The sequence below is a fragment of the Myxine glutinosa genome, chromosome 1 (genome assembly GCF_964187855.1).
Source record: "Myxine glutinosa chromosome 1, kmMyxGlut1.1, whole genome shotgun sequence".
Lineage (NCBI taxonomy): Eukaryota > Metazoa > Chordata > Myxini > Myxiniformes > Myxinidae > Myxine > Myxine glutinosa.
The window spans coordinates 72,997,850-73,020,739 of NC_136261.1; the positions used below are offsets into that span (position 1 = coordinate 72,997,850).

Consider the following 22,890-nt stretch of genomic DNA (forward strand, 5'->3'; position numbering starts at 1 on the left):
GTTAAAGGCCTGCGGCCTACCTCACTCTCCAGATAGTATTTTTTTACGCATAAAACAATTAATAATTTGTGAGACGTCTCTGTTTCTCTCTTTGATGCATACTCTAGTACCTGTTTCACCTCCTAAACTGTAATACCTGTTTAGGAGGTATCTGTAATACCTCCTAAACATAGGAACCTGCTAAGAAGGTGTTCTCGCAGAAGCATAAACTCTCGCGCGTATTTCATATTTTGCTGCCACTCTCATCCAGACCAATTATTATTTCGCACATTCAAAGAGAAAATCAAGAGGAAGAAAATAATTGTTGGGAAATTACACGCACGCTCATTTAGTTTGCTGAGGGGGGTTAGGATGGAGATTGGGGGGGTGAGGGGGGGAGCTCTGGTTCTTGACAAACTTTATTTGAAGTTTACAGTACGAAGTTGCTGTGCAGTTTAGTGAAAGTGAATGTTGTGGTTATTTTGTGCAATCTCAGTCGGATGGTGGGAAGAAAATTGGGCAGAATGAACAAAAAGGGGTCGTCACTGCAAGGTGCAGGTCTTGCATTGTAAGATGGAGGGGGACTCCCAGCTGAAGAGCGAGCAAAAGTAGGAAAACAGAATGTAAAATGAGCCTCCATTCTCGCAGGCAGAGCCGAGCAATCCGGACATCCACGAAGCTGTCCTCCACAGCCTAATGACTGATTGGCTGAATTGAAAGCAACATATTGTGACAAATTTCGCCCTTGTGTGCTGCCACATGCGTGAATGGAATCGCGAGGGGATGATTGTGGGGGGAATAAGGGAGGGGGTGAGCCAATGGGAAGAGGTGGGTGTTTCTTTGAGGTGAGTGAGTTGGGAAATGAGAGTAGAGCTGTTGTGAGAGGAATAGAAGGGGGAAAAAAAAAGCAGCTTGCTGGTAGAGTGGAAAGGAAGCATCGGAGGCCAAGACCTTCACCCAAAAGGGCGGCTCATCACAGTTTCTTCACAGTCAGGATGTAGGGTTATTACCTGGAGGCAAAATAAGAAAATTAGCAAAGGGTGGTGCAAAGAGGTGGAGAAGTAGAAGTTGAAGAAGAAGAAGAAAAATTATGTTGAGTGCCATGCACAGTGGGAGACTTCCTGTGACCCAGTGGGGTTTCCTAGTAATCCAGCTAATCCTGCACACACCCACAGCAGCACGCACCGAGGCAAACCTCGGCCTAACGCCACCTGAACCTTCTGCCCTTGACTCCTATACCCATAATTTTCCTTGGAATTTTCTCCTAATTTGCACCTGGGCCTTTGTGCGGTGATAATTTTTTTTTTTTTTTTTTACTTTTAAAGTGATCTAAGACTCTTCAAGGAGCTTGCACATACACAATATGTATATTTACATGAAATACAAGGAGAATAGTAGAGAACGGATAAGTTTGCGGGATATGAACCCGGGACCCCAGCATCGTAAGTTGTGTGCTCAGGTGGGAACGCCATTTAGGCCGAGCAATTTCTATAAGCTTATCTCCATCAGTTAGTTGTTTTCATGCTGAACATTGTGTCAGTCTCAATATCTGCGCAACCCACAAACGCATCAGTAGTCATCTATTCCAAGGCCGTGCTCTCAGGGATCATTTCGATAGTTGGCAATACCAGAAATGTACCCACTCCTAGTTGATGTAGACTGGTTGAGTGTATAACAAAACGTTCAAATGATGGAGGGAAAGCCTTTTACACATTGCAGTGTCTTTTTTGATGTATTGTCGCATTACACTCGTATCGTTTATTTGTAAAAACAAAAAAAATTCTCTAGAAAAAAAAAAAATGTAATATTCCAATGAGCTCACACAATCCTTGCAATGCAATCAGTTGTGCGATCCTCACCCTGCACAACCGTATCGGTTGCTATGCCCGATGCATTAAAGCGATGTGGGCCATTAACCAGACTACCGCATCGTTTACCCGCAGCGGGTGGTCGGCTCAGCGAAGAGATTGCTTACACCCAGAGCAAGCTCGGCCCGGACGGGCAGCTAAGCTTCCAAGCCCTCATCCAAACCCCGCGTCCTGAGAAAAGAGATGCCGCTGGAGTCCTGACGGCCGAGGCCTTATCCCAACACCTACGTTCGGCGCAGGCCGCGAGCCGCGTGACCGTCCGACTGTTTGGCAGGTAAGCCGAACGGTTGGGAAAATGTGACTTTTTGATTTATTTGGTTTTTTGCTGAGTAGAGAATTTGAATTCACAGCAATTGTGTTGGGGGCATAGATCTGGGAACCAGTTTTGGCCAAAATAAATCCATAAGGTGGAGTGAGGCAAGGATAAATGATGGTAGAAGGAAGTGAGTGGAGAAGATTTGTCATTTTCATAACATTATGTCGAGTGGAACTTGTCAAAATAAATGGAGCCACAAAATCATTCGTCGATTTATGGTAGAGAGTATGCGAATGGGGCGGATTTGTAAGGGGGACAGAGAAATGCTCATGATAGAGTGCGGGGAGGAGAGGGGTGGGGTATGGATGCCTGTATTTGTACGTGAATGGATGGAGGTTAGTGGAGGTCAGGCCTCCTTTCCAAAACCTCACACGGTATACTTTCCACCATTGAGACTGAGATTATTTGCAGGACCTGGGACCTGAACAGGATCTGCTACAAGGCTGGAATACCACTCACGGAGAATTACATCCTGCAGCAGGTGAATTTTTTTTACTCACATGTTTCTCACAACATTTTCAACATGACGCAAGACAGTCACTCCAAAATGTTTTTTTTCTATATCGTCAGAGTGAGAGACTGGTGGTTGAAATGTATAGGTGAATCACGACCACCAAAGTAAAGGGGGAATTGTTGAGGCCTTTCGGATTTATTCCTGAGGTTTGTAGATCTTGCGATGTGAAAAGTAGAGATGGCGGAGTCGGAGCCACCAATGGTCATTAAAGGGGGCACGGTGGGCGGGATAAGTGGGGGTTGGGAGTGAGGCTAGGCAGGGAAAGCCAGGCTGCTTAGCCATCAAATGGGGCCGATTAAACTCTCACACTTTGACCAGGCACCGTGTGTTTTTGTAAATTCCTGCACCATTAGCAGCTGCCTGAAACCCCGACCAGGCGCTAACCCCCTCCGCGCACCCTCAACTCTTCTCACTCGTGTTTGGTCGGCATTGTCCATTGGCAGGCCATGGAACGCCTAATCCCCTGCGTTGTGGTCACCCCCCTCGACTGCTTCTGGGACGGAGCGAAACTGCAGAGCGGCAAATTCTACTTGTCGTAAGTTGCATGTGTGGGACTTAGCTTGATTGTTGGCATACAGCTGGGCACACTTGGGCTCATGTAAACAGTTGTTTTCTTGCTCATGTTGCCATGTGTTTTTCTTCCTTTCCTTGTGTATGTCAGGTTTTTATACTGATTTCACTTTTTATGAAGGTTCCCACTGGTATAATGTGACACGAAGCCTCCTATAGGGGATGGGGTTGGTGATCCCTTGAAATTTCTTGGATAATCGATTGACGTAGCGGTTACATTTACTACAATCTTCTTCTTTTTTTTCTCACGCATCATGAATAGTACAAGTTCCTGCAGCAGTTTGGCTATGTGACGTAGGCAGCCAAGTTCACGGTGCAACCAATGTCTGGGAAATGGCATTTGTAAAGCTTCCGGGAGATGGCCTTGCCTTGCAATTATGGGATGCTCTGGCAGAATGCGTTTGCAAACGCTCCAAGATTTTCATCCCGAAGTGAATTTGACTCTCACCTCGTGGTGCGTTAAAGATCCGGGGTGCATGTTTCACGTCCCTCAAAGCAATTCCTGACATTTCTTGGCACATAATTTGTTCCGGGGACCCAGCAGAACCGAAGTATTTGTAATCATGCCTCTGGAATGTCAAAGAGAGTTCAAATCACATGAACTTTTGTTTAGTAAGGAAACATGATTTGTGCGATGTGAGCGAACGTCAAGCGCACGACTCCACTAATATTATGCCTGCTGTGATTTTCCCAAGGTGTATGACATCATCTGTTGCTTATGCTATGGCTACGCTGATGGATCTTCTTTTTCCACTGGTTGATTATTCTCACGGTTGTTTTCATTCCCATGGGGAAAGTTTTGTTGGTTACTTGTCACTCTTTTATGAGCCTAGACATATTTTTTAGAACACTTTCTCTGGTTGCTTTGCTCACAGTTTGTTTTACCAGCAGATCTTCTTCCATTGATTCGATAATATCATTAGTAAGCTTTGCTCGCTGATGCTGTCGGTTTGTTGTGCTGGTTGTCACATGATGACCAAACTGTGATTCTGATCATCTTTCCACAAACAGGGAAATATTTACGATAGCAATCTGGGAAAGTGTCGTTTGATTGTAGAACCAATACATGCTCAACGACTGAAAGAAACTAAGCGAGGCACCAAAGAGTTGGGCCGGTGGTGCTTGAACAAAAAGGTGGAATGTGGTGTCAATTGACGAGAGGTTTCCAAATATGGCCAGATGTTAGGGATGGGCTCAAAAGCTTAATATGCAAAGTCTTTTTAAACCTCCAGTTTTCTTTGTAGCCCTGGCCTTGTGCAGGTTTCCCATCCTGGATTTAAGGTTCAGGTTCAAGGATGTTCTGCGGAGTTATTGGTAATGCGTTGTCACTTTTGTAGTAGATATTGCATCAGCACTGTGGAAAGAACTTGATTTAAGGCTTTTGCTTCTACAGCCGTACGGTGTTTCGAAAAGCGCTAAATTCGGGAGTAATTTTACTACCCTTGCGGTTTTACCAGACTCGTATGGCTTGTAAAGTTCCCACGCTATGAAAGCCATTAGATAGGTTGTTTCTGACCTTCTTGTGAAAGGTCGTAATGCAAATGGATACTTTTTTGCCACCAGTGAGGGAGACATTTTTGACTCCTTGAAGAGTTGGTGGTCTCTTTCTCACTGTATGTCGCCTCAGTGCTATCCAGGGCACACCAGCTTCTACTATGGTTTCCTTTTAATGCACACGTCATCGTTTTGATGAGGGTTACTTTGTGCGACATTGCAGCAGTTTTCGTTGAACTTGGGGCATGATCTATAAAATTTGTTGAACATTCCCACTGGAGGTTGAATTTTTTCAACGAGATGTGTAACTTCCTCCCATGAGATGAGCTACTCAGGCTCTTCTGGGAGTTATAGGACCAGTGCAATCAGTTGTAGGACCAGCACGAAATTTTAGTTTGATGTCCTTCATTTACTACGTGATGCCAGTTGGCGTAGACCAAATTATGGCGTAGACTCATGCATCCATCGCATTGGTTGGCGTAGACCAAAAGTTTCAACGTGTGAACTGATGTAATGTTAAAAATGATCATAATATGATGACTTTCATGTGTTTGAGGAACATAGCCATGCATTTCTAAGTCCCATGTTCTGCGAGCATGGGGTTTCGAGTGCACACTTGAAATAGGTCAAAGAAAGTGAGATGGCTTGTAGAGACAGAGGGTGAGTTACAAGTAAAAGGTAGGGGGGTGCAGGGAATGGAGGAGTTTGGAGGGAGGGATGAATTTGTGGAGTGATGGGGGTGGGAGGGAGAGGAGTTTTCACAAACGCGAGGAGTAGCATAACCAGTGCGGCACACAAAAGCGACTTCGCTTGGGCAGCGAGGCAAACTAAATGGCGGAGAAAGGCGCACTGTGGTGCTGCATGCCAAGCAGCCATGCTGTGGTGTGGGAATGCAAGCATTGGGGGCGGGATGAGGCAGGGGAGTGGGTGTGGGGAGAAAAGGGTGTACTGGGGGGCGCTTCGGGCCTAGGGAGTCTTGATGAGGGTAGGGCTGACAGAGATTGAACGAGACTAGTTTGGTGGGCTTTACTGTGTGAAACATTCTTTTTCAGTGTCATGTACCTTGCCATTGCCGAACTAAATCTGCAATCGGAATGAAAGATTGTAGCAGTCGGTAGTGGTTAGTGTTTTCTGAAAGCATAGGCCTTAGCATACGGATGCTATGCTAGCGGCATGGTGCGTTACTGCACTGAGCAACATGCCACTGTAGATTTGCGGTAATTGTGTGGGATTCTGTCCGTCATTGTATAATTCCTTCATCATTCGATGAGAGTTGATTGTATGTCGTTTACTTTTCAGTTTCACGTTGTACGTCATCCCCTTGCAGAGGCTTCTAGTTTTGTTAGTGCTCTTTATCCCTTCACTTCCCTAATCACATGCTTTTTCTAACTGTAAAATCATGGTGTGTGGTAAACGTGTTTCAATAATCTGGATCGATGCTCAATTCTGCATAACTTGCATTAACTTTCAACCAGGAGTGCATTGGAGTACCGGTGGACAAACCTGGATCCACAGGAACTTATCAGAGGTATGGAGGCCTTCCGAGACCTGCTGAACCTACGAGACCTGGAAGAGCTGCTGGAGCGTGCACAAGTGGGCCGGGCTTATATGGACCGGCCATGCTTGGATCCACAAGACCCTGGATGTCCTGCTAGCGCTCCCAACAAACGGACTGGCCAGGTAAAAGCAGTGTACTTTTGTCATGTTTCTTTATTTTTTATCAGGAAACATCCCATTTGTTTCCTGTTTTTTAGCCCCACCCATGAATCAGCCCATTTAGGGGCTTGTATTTTGAATTCTGTCAGTCCGCATAGTTCATCCATCCGTGCTTCCATCCGGAGCCTCCACTTTGAAGTGACTAAATGCATTTCTTTCAGATTCGGCCATGTGTGCAATAATGGCTGGGCATGAGGCATTTCAAACTATTTTGGGATCAGAGCTAATTAGGAATTTTGGGAATTAATTTTTTTTTTTTACCAGAGAGAATAGTATAGGACTGTATATGCTTTTGTGAGCCATTGTTTATTTATATACACTTCACCATCTCCACCGCCTGAATTATTTATTTATATACAGTATATACTTTACCATCTCCACCATCTACACACCACATTTAATTATTTTTTTATATACACTTTTATATACACTTGACAATCTCTTCACTACCAACACACACCTTTGATTTCTTTATTTATGTACACTTTCCCATCATTGCTCCCTACATACTACCTTTAATTATTTATTTATTGATATGCACTTGACCATCTCCATAACTGACATACCTTTGTTTATTTATATACATTTACCATTTAACAACTTACATTACATACTGCACATGTAAATGGCTTTCTTTCGACTGACCTTCCCTGATTTCGCACATCGTGAAAAATACATATTGACAATGATTACTCCGCGTACGTGAAGGGCAGAGTGCGGTTAAGCAATTAAGTCATGGCAGTTTATGATCGAGGAACAACTTATTGAAGTCAAATGTTATATTTTGAACATGAATCGGAATACAAGTCTGTCATTTAACAGTATTTTGGCTGTCCCGATCACGCATGTGCAGAGAGGACTGAGATTTAAAAAATTTTACTCTGTCTGCCTGCCTGGCAATAAGCCAAAATTGAAAATAATTCCAAAGAGGAAACTTACTGCTTTTAAGGACGTTATAAAGAACACAAACAACAGGCATGAAGAACTAATGTAATGTGTTAGATAGGGTGATAAATAATAGACACTGGGTAAAATGGAGGAAAACTCGGAAATAATTTAGTTATACGCCTATAAACCTCTTTTAACCTTTATTCAAATTTAATTATATAATCTAACACTGTAGAACACAAATCCCCTTCATAATACTTCCAAGAACCTATATGGAATATTTAACATGAGAGGGCTTGGCATGTGAGACGGTGCAGTATCAGGGTGAAGAAGAGTCTGTTCACTATGGTTACATACGATGCTGACTGATGCTGCGTTCGATGGTGATCAGTAAAGCCTCCATCTCCTAAACTGCGACTCATCTTATTACAATGTATAAGACTGCCCGAGCAATGCTAAACTTCCGGATTTTTTAAACAATCATTAAAACCATTATTTTATTAAAATTGAAGTATATACTTGAACACTGTGTGGGGTATCGTGTTCCATGAACTCTCTCTCGTTACTAATGTCTTTCTTTCGCCCTTCTTGACAGCCTGTGGATGTGATGCACGAGCTTGCTTCTGGCTGCTCTGGCTTCTCACGGCGTTTCATGCACTGGCAAAGAGAGCTGATTGTGGGTGGTGCACAGGAAAATGCTAGCAGGAGTCTGCAAAGGTAGGAAAAAGGTGTCGTTGTTACACCTGCGATAAATATTTAATTAAATAAAAGACAGAAAACTTTCATTCTGAGTCGTGGCTGTGACGTAGCAACGTCCAATAGTCCGGAATGTTCAGGAGCAACTTTTCATACCATTTAGGAAAGACCAGATAGGTGACTGGAATAGTGGAATAGTGCTGTCAATCGGCTTTGCGGATGGGGTCGTGAGTTGTTTGGATAAAAAAAAGTTTGCGCCCTTGAGACATGAAATGCAAATTTTTTCATGCTTCGTTTCTGATTTGTTTGGGACCTTTTGCTTGACTTGTGTGCAGTGCTGAGGCCCTGCAGACAATGTTTGTGCTGATGGACAGCAAGCAGCTGCATGAAACCTACAAAGATAACTACGATATCCGGGACATTGGCTGGAGTGAAGAAAAGGCATCGGCCATCTTGGATGCCTGGCAACGCAAGTTTGTGCGTGTAAGTACAGCTATCATGATGTGTGTTATATACTTGGAACCCTGCTTGAGGTTGAAGAAAGCAAAAACAATAAGGAGTTATGGGACCAATAATTATTTGTGTGATCAATAAATGCATGAACTTGTTCAAGGAAGTCCAACGCAGGAGGAGGCCTTCAGGCCCATCCTGCCTACGCATTTCCACCAATATGCATTTACCCCTCGATCCCCAATTCTTTTAAGAAATACTTTTTAGAAAGAGAAATCGTTTTTAAGAAAGCCATTTTAAGGAAACCCTTTGGTTAATTTTTAAGCCACAAGCTTCCTTTGCGACTCCATTATATGCACTGCTGAGAGACAGGTTTTGAAATAAAGATAGTTTCCGCTTTGGTTACTTCTATTTGTAGTCTCAAGGTTGTAAACGTGATACCATTTTTGTTGAAAATGCAACTAAGCAACTGAACAAAAAAGTTGCATTTTGCCTAAATATTGTGATGGAAAGCAGTACACCTACTGCTCCGTAAGCCACAGATTCGGTTTGAATGTATTCATCTTGTGTGTATGCAGGTGGTACATGGAAGTGTAAGACCAAACTCATCTCAGCAGGTCCACGCTTTCTCCACCACTTCTCTCCATGACCTCCTCTGGGCCTTCTCGGACTTCCGGCCGGCCCGCGTTGCTACAGCATGTGCTCTCATGGTATGCCCCAGGTGCTGATTTGTCACTGTCCGTCACTCTTTCGTGGTGCACAAGTTCCTTGTACACGATGTCGTGCACGTTCTGACTTGATTCTCTTTGCACCAGAATAGAGTTTCCCCTTGTGGACCTGATGTCATCTCGTAGATGTTGACTATGTAAGGGTTCCACAGTTGTTCCTCCTTGCCTTCCGTTGTAGTTGGTCTTTACGTGCATGGCGCTGTTTCAATGGGACTGCACCAAGTCCCAAGGTGCAGTGGGGATTGCTGGGTTGATGATGATCGTATTATCCGTAGCCGCTGCCCTGGGTGTTTCCTCAATCCTCGGTCTGGATTTCAATGCGGCCAGCACCCAGGTAATGTTCCACACGGTTTCTGACTCGGAATCTTTCCCATTACATCAAATAACATTTACCCTTGGTTTACCTTTTTCTATTTCCACTTGCTGACTTGCTACAACCCTGCATCTCAGGTTCTTCCTTTTATCGCACTTGGATCTGGAATGAAGGACATTTTTCTGTTGGCTCACGTCTTCTCCTGGACAAGCATCAACAGAAACATCCCTGGAAATGTAAGGGGATGCCAACCTTACATTTTACACTATATTTTTTGTGGAAAATGATGCAACGACCCATTATCTGGTCATTTTGGATAATTGGGTTGTGTTTACGACTACTTGGTGTTGGTACACATAATCCGCTGATATGTTGGGCTCTATATTTATTTCTTTTGGAGATCAATGTGCCAAAGGGATTTGATTGAAAACCAAAAATTTGGATTTCTGGAATGCCATAAAATTAAATGAATTATTCTCCTGTATGGTCTATAGACTTATTGAGGACATTGTACATTTTTTTTACATATAAGATGAGGACATTAGGAGACGATGGACACAGAAACACAGTGTGTGGGATTTGAACCTGGGATTCAGGCATCAATACCCGTGTGATCAGATGGCACCACCAAACCGGAAGACCTTAAAGATATACACACCGAGCAGGATTTGTGCCCCAGAAATATGTTATTGACGCGAATGTGCTGCGATTTTATTTTGTGGGCAAAATGAGACCCATGGTCATTGCATCGGCAGTCATCAAGTTGTCCTCGTTACAGTGCTGTGTTGGAGATTGTCTGCGTGAATGCGGTCCTGGCGTTACTCTGTGTGCTGTTTGCAACTTGGCGGTTTTCCTCCTGGCTGCCCTCATCCCTATTCCAGCTCTGCAAGCCTTTTCTCTCCAGGTAGATGCCATGACCTATCCTGAACCCGACCAAACGTCATGCCATATGCATATGCTGGACCACACTGTTGTGATTCTGCCATTGATGTATTGTCTTATTTCATATAATTGTCGTTACCATAGAGCAGGCTGGGCCTACATCCACCTGGTTCCATTTAGTGTGGTCACAATTAGCATTCCTTAGATCTATAATCTAGCAATCCATGAAAAACAAATATTTATATAGTTTTCAGCATTTTGAAAAAGCTCTAAACGGTGGCCACACCAATTCCTACTGGAGGGCTGTCCGTCGGCCCTGATGCAAATTGCGACAGCTGCAGTGCCCCTTTACTTAGATGAAGTCCTCTCTGAAGCTTGACGCGATGTAACCCGACCTGAACCCTGTCCCTGCAGGCTGCTATTGTTGTGGTGCTTAACATTGCCACAACTTTGCTCGTTTTCCCCGCCATCTTGGCCTTGGACCTGTGTCGTCGCCGTGGCAACCGCATGGATGTGCTATGCTGCCTTGCAAGGTAGGCCACTTTGTACAAATAAAAATGGCTGTACTGTTATTGTGGGGTGCAGGGTTCTTTCCTGGAAAAATTGTTGAAGGAGAAAATTCCAGCGTCGGTGGTTATGCGATGGCTTTTTAGGGAGAATAATACTGTCGGTCCTTTTTGTTTTTCCACAAGAAGCTGTAAGTTTGCAAACCCAATCGTAATTACATCCGGACACTAACCACAGCACCTGGGAAAGAGCTGAGCTCACGGGGTAAGCGTGATTGGACACAATTGATCCTTTTAGGAAAGGATGGCATAGCTGTTGTAGCAAAACGATGGGAACAGGTAAAAAGTACGGGGGAGGCGGCAAATGGAGCATTGATGTTCAGCATTCCTATTCTAGCTCGGTTACGTGATGGGCCTCCTGTGCGTGTGGAACCAGTTTGCTCAGCATGCCTGGGTGCACATGGCTCATAAACCTAGGCTGCTGGATTTCCCAGCAAGCCCGCCACACCTGCTTGGCCGGTGTACTCGTCACTGTGAACACATCCAGCTTGCTCCACTGGGCTTGTAAAGTGCGATGCGGTATGTGTGGGAAACAGCCAGGCTGGATCTGCGAATGATTTAACATCTTTACACATTCTGTGCACGAACCGGAAGGAAAATAATAATGGGAAGTGAACTCTCATGATGTTCCGAAGATGGGTTAAACTTGTCTATCTGTAATCGTGCGGTTGCAGACCTTCGTGCGTAATCGGGTAATCATTTTTAGAATCCTGCGGAATTGTTCAACTCTATTTGCGGAATATATTTCAGCAATTCTCTTTGAAATGAGACCCATGGTCATTGCATATGATTGGATATCTAAAATGTGTGTTCAACCCTATTTGCGGAATATATTTCAGCAATTCTCTTTTTACCAAACATGTTCCGGGTAAAGATTTAAATGAAAATTTGCGATTTCCTGGATCAGGATGGCGGCTTGTGTGCATATTACGGAGGGAAGGGGTTTCGTCCTTTGCGCATAGGTTACAGTGAGCTCGTTTGTTTCGAGTAAAATCAAGCAAAATACAGCCAGGCTGTTTGTTTAAGTAATATTGTAAAGTACTTGTGGAAGTCAGTTAAAAAGGGAATGCCGTCTTGTGGGTGGCTATTGATCCCGGTGCGTGGAGTTGGGTAGATTCTTAAAACCACGTGAAGCCGGTCTGGATTTGATTATGGAAGGATAAGGTCACGTACCCCCTGAGGGACGGACGGCAGGTGTTGGTAGCCCAGCTACCTTGCAAAATCACAGAAAGGAAAGGTAGAGGAACAAATTGATTTACGGAACCAATTGTTGGGGTGGACAACCATTTTTTTCTCTACAAGAGCGAGGCTCATGGAAGAACAAGGTTAAGGCCATATTGGGGCAGTGGAGCAACATTTGAGCACAATCAGCAAGGGAATGAATGAAGAGGAAAGGAAGAGATAGAGAGAGAGAGAAGGAGGTGGGGGACACTGAAACCAGCAAGTAAGAGGAATGGGTTAGGAAGGATTAATAGGGGTAAAAACAATCATGGGTCAGGATGGGGAATCACATGAGATGAATCACCAGAAGTTGGCAAATAATGGTATGTGGATAAGGATTTGTTTAGATCCTCTTGTTTTCTTCCTGTGGGTTTAAACAGAAAACAGTGCGCTGAAAGTACATTAACAGACATAAATGTGTGTTGCGCTGCATGAAACACTGTGTTACCACTAACGTCTTTAATTGAGCCATTTAACAATCTTCAGTGGAGCCGTATAAAGTAATCACCTCACCTCTGCCACCCAAGGTGGAAGGATATTATGTTTTCACACCTATTTGTCTGTGAGCAGGATATCTAAAAAAAGTTATGGATGGATTCGGACAAAATTTGGTGGACAGGTTGTGTACGTGATAGGACGAATTGATTCGATTTTGGTGACGATCTGCATTTGGATACTATAATTTCTAAAGTTATTTTTCACCATTGAGAGATGGATCTAAAAACGGACTATAACATGGTATCTCAAAAGGTTGTGGACGGAGTATGACAAAACTTGGCGGATGAGTCGGTTAAGCGACAAGAACGAGCCGATCAGATTTTGGCTCAGGTCTGGATGCAGATCCGGCCTGTCAATGGGATACAAAATGTAAAACTGTTCAGCCTGGCAGAGGTACGCGCTGTACCGAGTGCCATTATAGTTTGTCTTTGGAATCATCTGTCCAATACATTTATAGAGCGGACAGGGATTATGGGGAAAATGAGAGAAAATATTGGGGGAGCATATAAGAGAGACTCGAGGGTCGGGTTTTGTGGCACAGGTGGAAAAAGCAAATTTGGTTGGGAAGACATTGGAGTATATGGAAGGGAGGTACGGAACATGTATGGATAATACGGTGGGGTGTAGGGAGGCGGGGGAGGTGGTCAAAATATATGGCACTTGTGTAAGTAATGAATAGATGACTTACTGTAAATATATGTATTTATATATTTTTTCCTCGACAAAAATGCGGCAGGCAGTACATATATACATCAAGAGGAGGAAGAAGAAGGATCCTATCATAGGATACAGGGCACATTAGCAGGGGATAAAGGATTGAAATTGATGGACCCTCTGGTTGTTGAAAATGGTCTATAGAAATCGTGTGTTTGCTGATGTTGCGTTTGCATAAACTGCATTTGTCCTTGCATTAAGGTGATAGTAAAACTAAGTTTTCCTATGCTTGCCTTTGAGCTGACTGGCCTTTGGGAGGAATACTGCGTAATTCATCTATATCCGCCATCTGGTGCGAGGCTATTTGGGATCACTGTATCTCAGAGAATTTTGTACTTCAACAGCGATATTAATCGGGCCCTCCCATCTTCAGTGAGTAGTTGGTGGTACTCTGTTCAAGGTACACTCTTTCTGCATGGATTGTGTATACCCTTTTGCAGAAACATCTTGAGATCTGATGAGATTCTTATCAGATTTCTATCAGTTCTCATGAGAAGTTATCGGAGTCTTTTGTGGGTAAAGGCTGAAAAATTTTGCGAGTACCAATATTAGTCTGACTTGTAAGGCATGGGGCATGTCACAGATTCTACAATATTTGCATATGTAATAAATATATGGCTCTTAATTTTATTTACCAGCGTGGATTGCATATTTTGCTTTGCTGTATTTAACCTTTAATTTTTTTCTTCTTCTTCACAATGATTGTGACCCCTGTTGAGGAATTACCACAATTACTTTTACTTTTCTTCATCCATCCGCCCACCAGCCCCTGCTCGAATCGGGTTGTAGCGATTGACTCTCGGCTGTCCCCAGCGTACGATGGCCCGACTCAGTGCTCACCACCAGAAGGAGGGTTCCCGTGTAGCACTGCGGCTGCACACATCACTCTGCAGGCAACACTCACTGCTGTGGCACGTTACGATGCCTCGGGGCAGCATATTATCACGCTACTGCCAGCAACAATAGCCACGCCGGCATCCACCTCTCATGAACATCCACCCACTGGGGACGCCTCCGCCCATCCCACGATGCCGGGCCCTGAATCCTGCAGCTCAACACGTGACTTGATTGCCCGAATGGAGGAGGCAGAACCATTGGAGCAACCTAGTGGTCTTTGCTGTGGCAATAGGCAATGGACACTGAGCCGTTTTGGTTTTGAGTGCTATGCACCCCTGCTAACTAAAGGGCCTGTAAAGGTGAGAAGCAGGAGTCATATGTTTTATTTTTAAGAATGGATCTATATTACAATTACCCCAATACTCATTGAGATGCATGACCCTTCAACTTGCAGGCAGCTGTTTTGCTGTCATCTTTTGCATTGCTTGGCACAGCCTTGTATGGCGCAGCTTATGTTCCTGATGGCCTACCTTTGGCCGAGGTGGTTCCTCGCGGTGGACCAGAGCACGCTTTTCTGGCCGCGCGTGCACGTCACTTCCCAGCCTACAGCATCCGTGTTGCCACTACTGCTGACGTTGACTACCCATCGGCTCAGATGCAGCTATTCGCTCTTCACGAGCATTTACGGATGCTTCCTCAGGCAGCACACGAGGCTGATGGCCGGCTTCCAAAGACATGGCTGCATTACTTCCGTGACTGGCTGCTTGGTAGGTCTTTCTGCAGTACTAGCCTCGAGAACATTTTTCATTTTCTTTCATTTCTCACCAGTATCTACATCTGCAAAGTACCGTTGCATTTTGGATTTTTTTTCTGTGACAATTGCCACTGGTCATGGTGGATAACAATAATAGAGGCTCTATTTCAGGACACGGGTGCAGCAAACCCTCTCGGTTCATTGGGCTTGTACTTTAGGCCTAACTCATCTGTGATCAATTTGCAAATTTCAGATCTGCAACGAGCATTTGATGAGGACTGGGCAGCCGGACGCATTTCGGCGTCCAGCTTCCGAAACGGCTCCGAGTCTGCTGTCCTGGCCCTGCGGCTGCTTGTGCAGACAGGGGATCCTGATGCTCCTGTAAATTTTGCGCAGGTACGTCGTCTTCTGCCGTTGTTACTATGGGACTAATTGCACACATAGATGACACCATTACTATCAAACTTGGTGGCATAATGGTTAGAACATCCGCTGGTGGTCAGTGGTTCGAACCTGAGCACGGCCGAGTCATACCAAGGACTTAAAAATGGCACATGCTGCTTCCTTGCTTCATGCTCAGCATTTAAAAAGGGTAGAGCAAGGAAAAATTACCATAGGTTGGCAATCACAGCACAGGCTTCTCCTCCAATGTTGAAGTTCCTCATAAAGGAACTCATATTATTTGTATTATTGTCACAAATTCCTTACAAGTAATTGTTGGGCAGTGTATCGGTTTCTTATTATTGTTAATGCTCCTGTCCTTGTGATTCGATATGGAACGGATCCTTTATTGTATATGACTGTGCAATGTTTCTTGATGTGAGACATTTGTTCATTTCTAGAAGTAGAGTAAAAAAGGTGACCAATTATAATGTTGTGTTTGGACTTTAAGACATTTGGAAAGATCAGAATCCGGGGAAATTCTGCTTACTTCCGGTTATTGAACCATCTCGTGTTTCTAGCAGTACCTGGTTTTAGAACCATATCGTAATTGTGAATAGTTTGTAGAAGGAGAGGTTTTCAGTTGTGGTTTTATACTGAGCATATAAATGGTAGAGCAGAGTGAGAGGTTAGGGTGGAGAAGAAGAGTCAGTTATTGGTTGCTTTGTTGTGTGCATTGTCATACTGAACTGCTTTGTGTACATCGTTTACGCTTTATCTATATATATATATAATAACGTTTTTGTTTGTTTATTTGTTTGTTTGTCTGCACGCTCTAATCTCCTGAACGGTGAAAGATAGGAGGAAACCTCTGAAACAAAAAAATGTCGGGACGGGTCCCGGGAAGGCCAGGTGGCGAGGCCGGTCGAGGCCGCCTCGGCCGGGCTGGGCCCATTTCGCAATTAAAAGCTGAGCTGAATTATAGTAGTCAATCTTCTACGGCCGCGAGTAAAAGCTGAATTATAGTAGTAAATTCATTCAAAAAGAACCAAAAATGTCGGGATGGGCCCCGGGAAGGTTATAGGCTATGTGTCGAGGCCGCCTCGGCCGGGCTGGGCCCATTTCACAATGAAAAGCTGAACTGAATTATAGTAGTCAATCTTCTACGGCCATGAGTAAAAGCTGAATTATAGTAGTAAATTCATTCAAAAAGTACCCGGGCAACGCCGGGTGCATTCGGCTAGTCTCTTTAATAAACGCAAGTTTGGACGACATCCGCCTGTCGGTTATGCATCGATCAATCCAAGAACCTTGGGTTTTATGACAATCATCCCGAGGCAAAAAAAAAACTAGCGCTATGTGATTTGGAATCAGCAAGAAGATAAATACGCCAAGGAGGAAACACAAGCTCTTCAAGACAGAGTTATCAGAGTTCCAGCCAATGGGAGGCTGCCTGGGGTTCAGTGATGTGAGAACAACAAACAATCCATCACGAATGGTCCTTGAAACATGATCCTACAAAAAATAGGTGGTTACTTTGAGCCCTGGAGGACACTGTTCCACCTTCTGTAATCTGCAAATGGAGATCACAACCGACTGGAGAAGAACAAGAATCTATAGCAGTGAGAACTCCATGCACTTTGTGGAGAAGATCCTCAAGTTCAAGTACGGGAACAAAGGAGTCTGCTTAAGGGGTTTGCAAATTCCCAGCTCCTCCCTGACAGCTTGATTATTGGTTGAATTTATGAGGATCTTAGAAAGTTAAAAACAACTTAACACCTGATTTTATTCTTCCCACTTAAGTGGAATAAACTGTGGAGAAGTACACTTGTAGCTGCAGCAGTACCACCTGTTAGACTGGTGCACAGAAGATTTGTGGGTGCTGCGGTGGAAGACAGATAGGGAAGTCACTGTACGTAGGAGGCCGTTCGTGGGGGTTCGAAGTGCCGCTGCCTGGCGTCAGGTTACGAGACTGGCCTTGGATCCAAGCCTGTGAAGAATTCCGCCTGGTGTTTGGGCAGGCTGGTCGGTCCATCTCTACAGCAGTCCAAGAAAACAGGGTCTCGTCACCGTCAATTTTCATCGAATCGGAAGGGAGAAAGATGTCATAGCCGGAGGAATTGAAGAGAATTGAACATAGAAAATATCTTTGGTCCAGTAACATAGACCACAAGCCATCATTTACCTCTGATTCACAAATGCTTCGATCAACAACTAGGTTTAACCAGATGCTTTGAGCTGATGTTGAGGTCATATCAAGCCGATAAATGACCCATGTTTAAAGCAAGGAAGAACCTTAACATAAACGGTAATGATGCGACAAATGGTTCTGCTGAAAACAAATAAATAAGAATGCTGGTGGAGAAACAAGACAGATATGGGGAAGAGTTTCATGGCATCCAATGATGATCAGCTTGCCTTTATATACCATTTACATGCAAGCAATTAAAGAATAGTTCCACCTGTATTTTTTGGTTATTCAACTGCACAAATTACTCTTGCTTAATAACCGCAATAGAAAACATTTTCAGTTTATTTTCAAGGAAACGTGTCAAGTGGTTGATCTTTTGGCCTAAGATGCAAATTTTAATGGTATTGGTGATGGGGAATAATGATGAAACATTTGTTCAGAAGTCTGTTTGAATTTAAGCATTTCGATTTTGCTATCGAATTTTGCCTTCTGATTGTATGGGTGCTAGCAGTGTCAAAAGGGAACACCAAGCTAGTTTGTTAGTGGCCTTCAATCACGTGGTCATTTTCTAAGCATCTCAGTTTGACCTACAGGTGGCGCAGTCTACGCTTCATCATTGACTCTTAAAATCCATCAGAGCTACTTGTACTTGGGTACTTGTATAGTAATAATAACAATGATGATAATTGTGGTCCATATTCTTGACATAGCTTTGGAATGTCCACGACAAGTCGAGAAACGTTTCAAGCCGAAAAGCAATACTGGACAGGTCACAAATCGGTCGTAGGATACTCGGCTGAAAGTGGAAGGAATTTGTAATCTGTTCAGTGCGTCGGTGATAACTCACCTTCTCTTTGCCAACGGCACCGTGAGACCCTCAGCATCCACCAATTAGTGCAGGCACACAGGACACCCAATTTTAACGTAAATCTGAGGAACGGCACACAAATTGATACCATGTTATAAATGATGTATCATGTATATACATACATATGTGTAGTGATATACAGACTTGGCATTTAATATGGAATATTTTTTTTGTGGGGGTGAACTTACTTTTCAAGATGACTTAGAACCAAAAGTTCATTGGAATTATGTTGAAATTATTCTAGATTTTGTTCATGTGACCTTTAAAAGAAACAAAAACCACATTTGACATTTCTAAGCAAATAAATTAATCCTTGAAAGTGATGCAAACTGATATCGAACTCAATTCACGGACAGTACTGTGTTAAACTTCTGTACGTTCTCCAGAAGTATCTCTTTATTTTGCACATTAGCCCAAAAAATTTTCGACAAAAACAAAAGCTAAATTATGACTGGGATTACGGACAGTAAAATTACAGATCAGTACTTCGTGTAACCCGCACGAGCATTCAGGAGAGCACGTACACATCGAGGCATGCTGTTCACGAGATTTGCCAAGGTTTGGACAGGAATCGCTTGCCATGCCATGACAATAGCCTGCTGCAATTGACGCACAGAGGTAGGCTGCTGGTCCAAGTTGTCGATTTGACGCGTTAATTCTGCCCACAAGTTCTCTATCGGATTCATATCCGGGGACATGGCAGGCCACTCCATATGTTCTACACCACGATCAGAAAGAAAGTGTTGGATCATGCGAGCACGATGAGGCCGTGCATTGTCATCTTGGAAGACAAAGTTTCCTCAAAAGGCTGCACGAGCAAATGGAAGCAATGTTTCTCCCAGAATGACCCTGTACTTGAACTGGTTCAGGTTTCCATTCAGAACAACCAGGTCAGTTTTGCCCCCTGCATGAAAAGCAGCCCAAACGGTCACCCCACCACCTCCAGCTTGGACTCTTGGCACTATACAATCTTCGTTGTGGGCTTCATGCACTTGTCTGCGCACTCGGACGCGGCCATCTTGACGATAGACCAGAAATCTAGACTCGTCACTGAAGGTCACGTGATTCCAGTGTCCTGGCTGCCATTGACGGTGCTTTCTGGCCCACTGCAATCGGCGCTGGCAGTGTTGTCTGGTCAGACGTGGCTTTCTCAGGGGACGCCTGGCACGATAGCCTGCTTGAACCAGTCGTTGGTTGACTAGCCTTCTGGATACAGGCACATTTGTCAGTTGCTGCCACTCAGCCCTAAGCCGATTAGCTGACTTGGTACGGCCATTGCAGATTAACCGGTGCAGCTGGCGATCATCTCTCCTTGTGGTTCTGCGTGGATGTCCTGGCCTTGGTATTGGAGTAGGGACACCCCTCTGAGCATTTCGTTTCAGGATCTTTGACACCTGACCTTGAGTGATGCCATACTGCCGAGCAATAGCACGCTGTTTCATGCCAGAATTTCGTAAAGCCACCACTCCATGACAAACAGCATTGTCAAGTTGACGGACCATCTCCAGAGGAAGCGGCAATAACTTTTGTGGACGTGCAGCAGTTGTTTTCCACTAATACAGAACGCAACAACCCTTATATACCCGATCGTGAAGCCAATCGTCAAATGTACCTGTCCTTACATTTTGTCACGCCACCTGTGATATAATCCTGTTATTGACTTCTTGCTGTGAAAGACAATCAGTGACATGGTTCTTTCAACAAATACATCACCGAAGGGTAAAAGAAACTCACCAGATTGATATACTGAGTTCAGAAAGTAAACCCAAGTCAAGAAAAAACAATATTCCATATTAAATGCCAAGTCTGTGTGTATATATATATATATATATATATATATATATATATATATATATATATATATATGTATGTATGCATATCTCTTATGCATACATACATACATGCATACATACATCAATAACAATCAACTCAGAATCATGAAAAACCCTTATTTGACCCCTCATAAGTTACTTAAGGGCCGATAAAAAAAAAAAAAATTTCTCGAAAATAATTTTTCGGTACCCGAATTCAACAGCTTATATACATATATATATATATATATATTATATATTCAAAATCAAATTCAAAAGTGTGTATATATATATATATATATACACACACATACATACATACATACATACATACATACATACATACATACATACATACATACATACATACATACATATATATATATATATATATATATATATATATATATATATATATATATATATATATATATATATATATATATATATATATATATATATATATATATATATATATATATATATATATATACATACACACACACTAGCCGAAAGCACCCGGCATTGCCCAGGCTCTTTTTGAATGAATTTACTACTATAATTCAGCTTTTACTCGTGGCGGTAGAAGATTGACTACTATAATTCAGCTCAGCTTTTAATTGCGAAATGGGCCCAGCCTGGCCGAGGCGGCCTCGACAGGCCTCGCCACCTAGCCTGTAACCTTCCCGGGGCCCGCCCCGACATTTTTAGTTCTTTTTGAATGAATTTACTACTATAATTCAGCTTTTACTCGCGGCCGTAGAAGATTGACTACTTTAATTCAGCTCAGCTTTTAATTGCAAAATGGGCCCAGCCTGGCCGAGGCAGCCTCGACCGGCCTCACCACCTCGCCTATAACCTTTCCGGGGCCCGTCCCGACATTTTTAGTTCTTTTTGAATGAATTTACTACTATAATTCAGCTTTTACCTGCGGCGGTAGAAGATTGATAATAATTCAGCTCAGCTTTTAATTGTGAAATGCACCCCGAATGGCCTTGCCACCTGGACTATCACCTTCCCGTCCTGACATTTTTTGTGTCAGAGGTTTCCTCCTATCTTTCACCGTTCAGGAGATTAGCGCGTGCAGACAAACAAACAGACAAACAAACAAACAAAAACTTTCTTTTATATATATATAAGATGTACAGTACGTATATATATATATATATATATTTATATATAAAATATATGCATAGTATATACACACACAGACACACACACACAGTGGAAAGTCACTATAATGAGCCTTGCTATAATCGAGTTGCGACCAGAACAGATCCTCCCCGCGGACACCAACTTAACTGAACAATAATCTAAATGCCACGATTTCTCAACATCCTGTACTATTGAGATGCTCCTTGTGCAATCTGTGAGCTCTTTTTTGTGTTCCAATCGCACATGTGAATGACAGCTGGTTGTAAAAGTTTTTATTTGTATTTTTTATGATGGAGTTTAATCTTGTGAATAAATTGCATTGTACCCGTTCTCTAACTCACTCAATCTGTTTTCACATCATCGCTCTGCCAGTTTACAGTATTCTTATTTAAGTTTATCGCCTTTTCACTGTTTCCATCTCGTCACTATAACAAAAGCCTTGGACCCAGCCATTTTCGTTATCGTGAGTTGGCACTGTATTATAATATTATGGTCTTGTTGAACCCTTTAACATCGAACATGGGCATACCGTGAGTAAATGAGTGTGCAGTAGCACATAATTCAATGTTTTTATTGGTGCAGTATCTTCAGACACATGGAGATAAGTTGTGTGAGAGCCAGAGTGCACTATTGGGTACACAGAGTATGGATTCCTATGTTTCAAAACCCAATTTTGGGATTTATACATTGACGAGCCATTGTTTTGCATGTGAATTGGTTTAATCATCAAAATTGAGGGACCTTTATTATGTTTCCTGCACAGCTCCCTGGAAAGCGGCTCGTTGACAGTAATGGTATTATTGACCCTGCCACATTCTATGTGGCACTAACAGCGTGGGCCAGCAGTGACCCTTTGGGAGTGGCCGCTTCACAAGCTGCCTTGCGACCTTCCCCACCAGACTGGATTCATGACAAGTACTCCAGTGGACCTGACAGCATGATCAGTAAGCGGCTATCCTCATCACAACTACCGAGCTCACGTCATCCCATTTGCTCCGTTTCCTCCCCTTTGTATTCTTATGCATCTTTGTGTCTGCTCCATACTTCATTTTGACTAAGTCACCAACTATTTTTGATGTACACAAGCACGGCAAAAGCTTCGACTTCCCCACCCCATCGTGTAATAAACAGATTTCCCGAAAGGACATCAAGTGTGAAAATCAGAGAGAAATATGAAGTGAAATATAGAAACTGTTGCTGCGGTGCATTGTTAAAAAGAACCTTGAAAGTATGAGAAAGATGAATGAATTGGAAGAGGAGCTAAAGTAAGAAGAGTAACAGTGCAAGCGTTGTGGGAGACTGGTTGCTAGCCATGCGCAGTGCAGTGCTGAGGGTTTGGCACCAAGCCCTGCATCGCCGGTGGTCTTTAAGCCAAAGCAAGGCCGTGGGGTGGGAGAGGAAGGGGAGGAAGAGGGAGGGCAAATTTTCTGCTTTGTGGCTCCGAATCCGTCACTCGGTAATTGTTTTGGAACGTGCCGGA

The 22,890-nt window shown here is 43.4% G+C and overlaps 1 protein-coding gene across 3 annotated transcripts in view; it reads left to right on the forward strand.

Moving 5' to 3' along the window:
• Positions 1-22,890, forward strand: part of LOC137411899 (protein patched homolog 2) — a 53,495-nt gene that overhangs the window by 19,273 nt on the left and 11,332 nt on the right. The window contains exons 3-17 of one of the 3 annotated variants that reach the window (XM_068097174.2): positions 1,923-2,121; positions 2,575-2,644; positions 3,121-3,212; positions 6,217-6,421; positions 7,941-8,062; positions 8,377-8,524; positions 9,070-9,201; positions 9,398-9,553; positions 9,670-9,768; positions 10,311-10,436; positions 10,829-10,947; positions 14,180-14,609; positions 14,705-15,017; positions 15,258-15,400; positions 22,174-22,354. In XM_068097174.2, coding sequence (XP_067953275.2) covers positions 1,923-2,121; positions 2,575-2,644; positions 3,121-3,212; positions 6,217-6,421; positions 7,941-8,062; positions 8,377-8,524; positions 9,070-9,201; positions 9,398-9,553; positions 9,670-9,768; positions 10,311-10,436; positions 10,829-10,947; positions 14,180-14,609; positions 14,705-15,017; positions 15,258-15,400; positions 22,174-22,354 — 2,535 coding nt within the window. Of the gene's footprint in view, positions 1-1,922; positions 2,122-2,574; positions 2,645-3,030; positions 3,213-5,707; positions 5,727-6,216; positions 6,422-7,940; positions 8,063-8,376; positions 8,525-9,069; positions 9,202-9,397; positions 9,554-9,669; positions 9,769-10,310; positions 10,437-10,828; positions 10,948-14,179; positions 14,610-14,704; positions 15,018-15,257; positions 15,401-22,173; positions 22,355-22,890 lie in introns of those variants that run through there. The other 2 variants (XM_068097175.2, XM_068097177.2) reach the window with 2 other exon arrangements.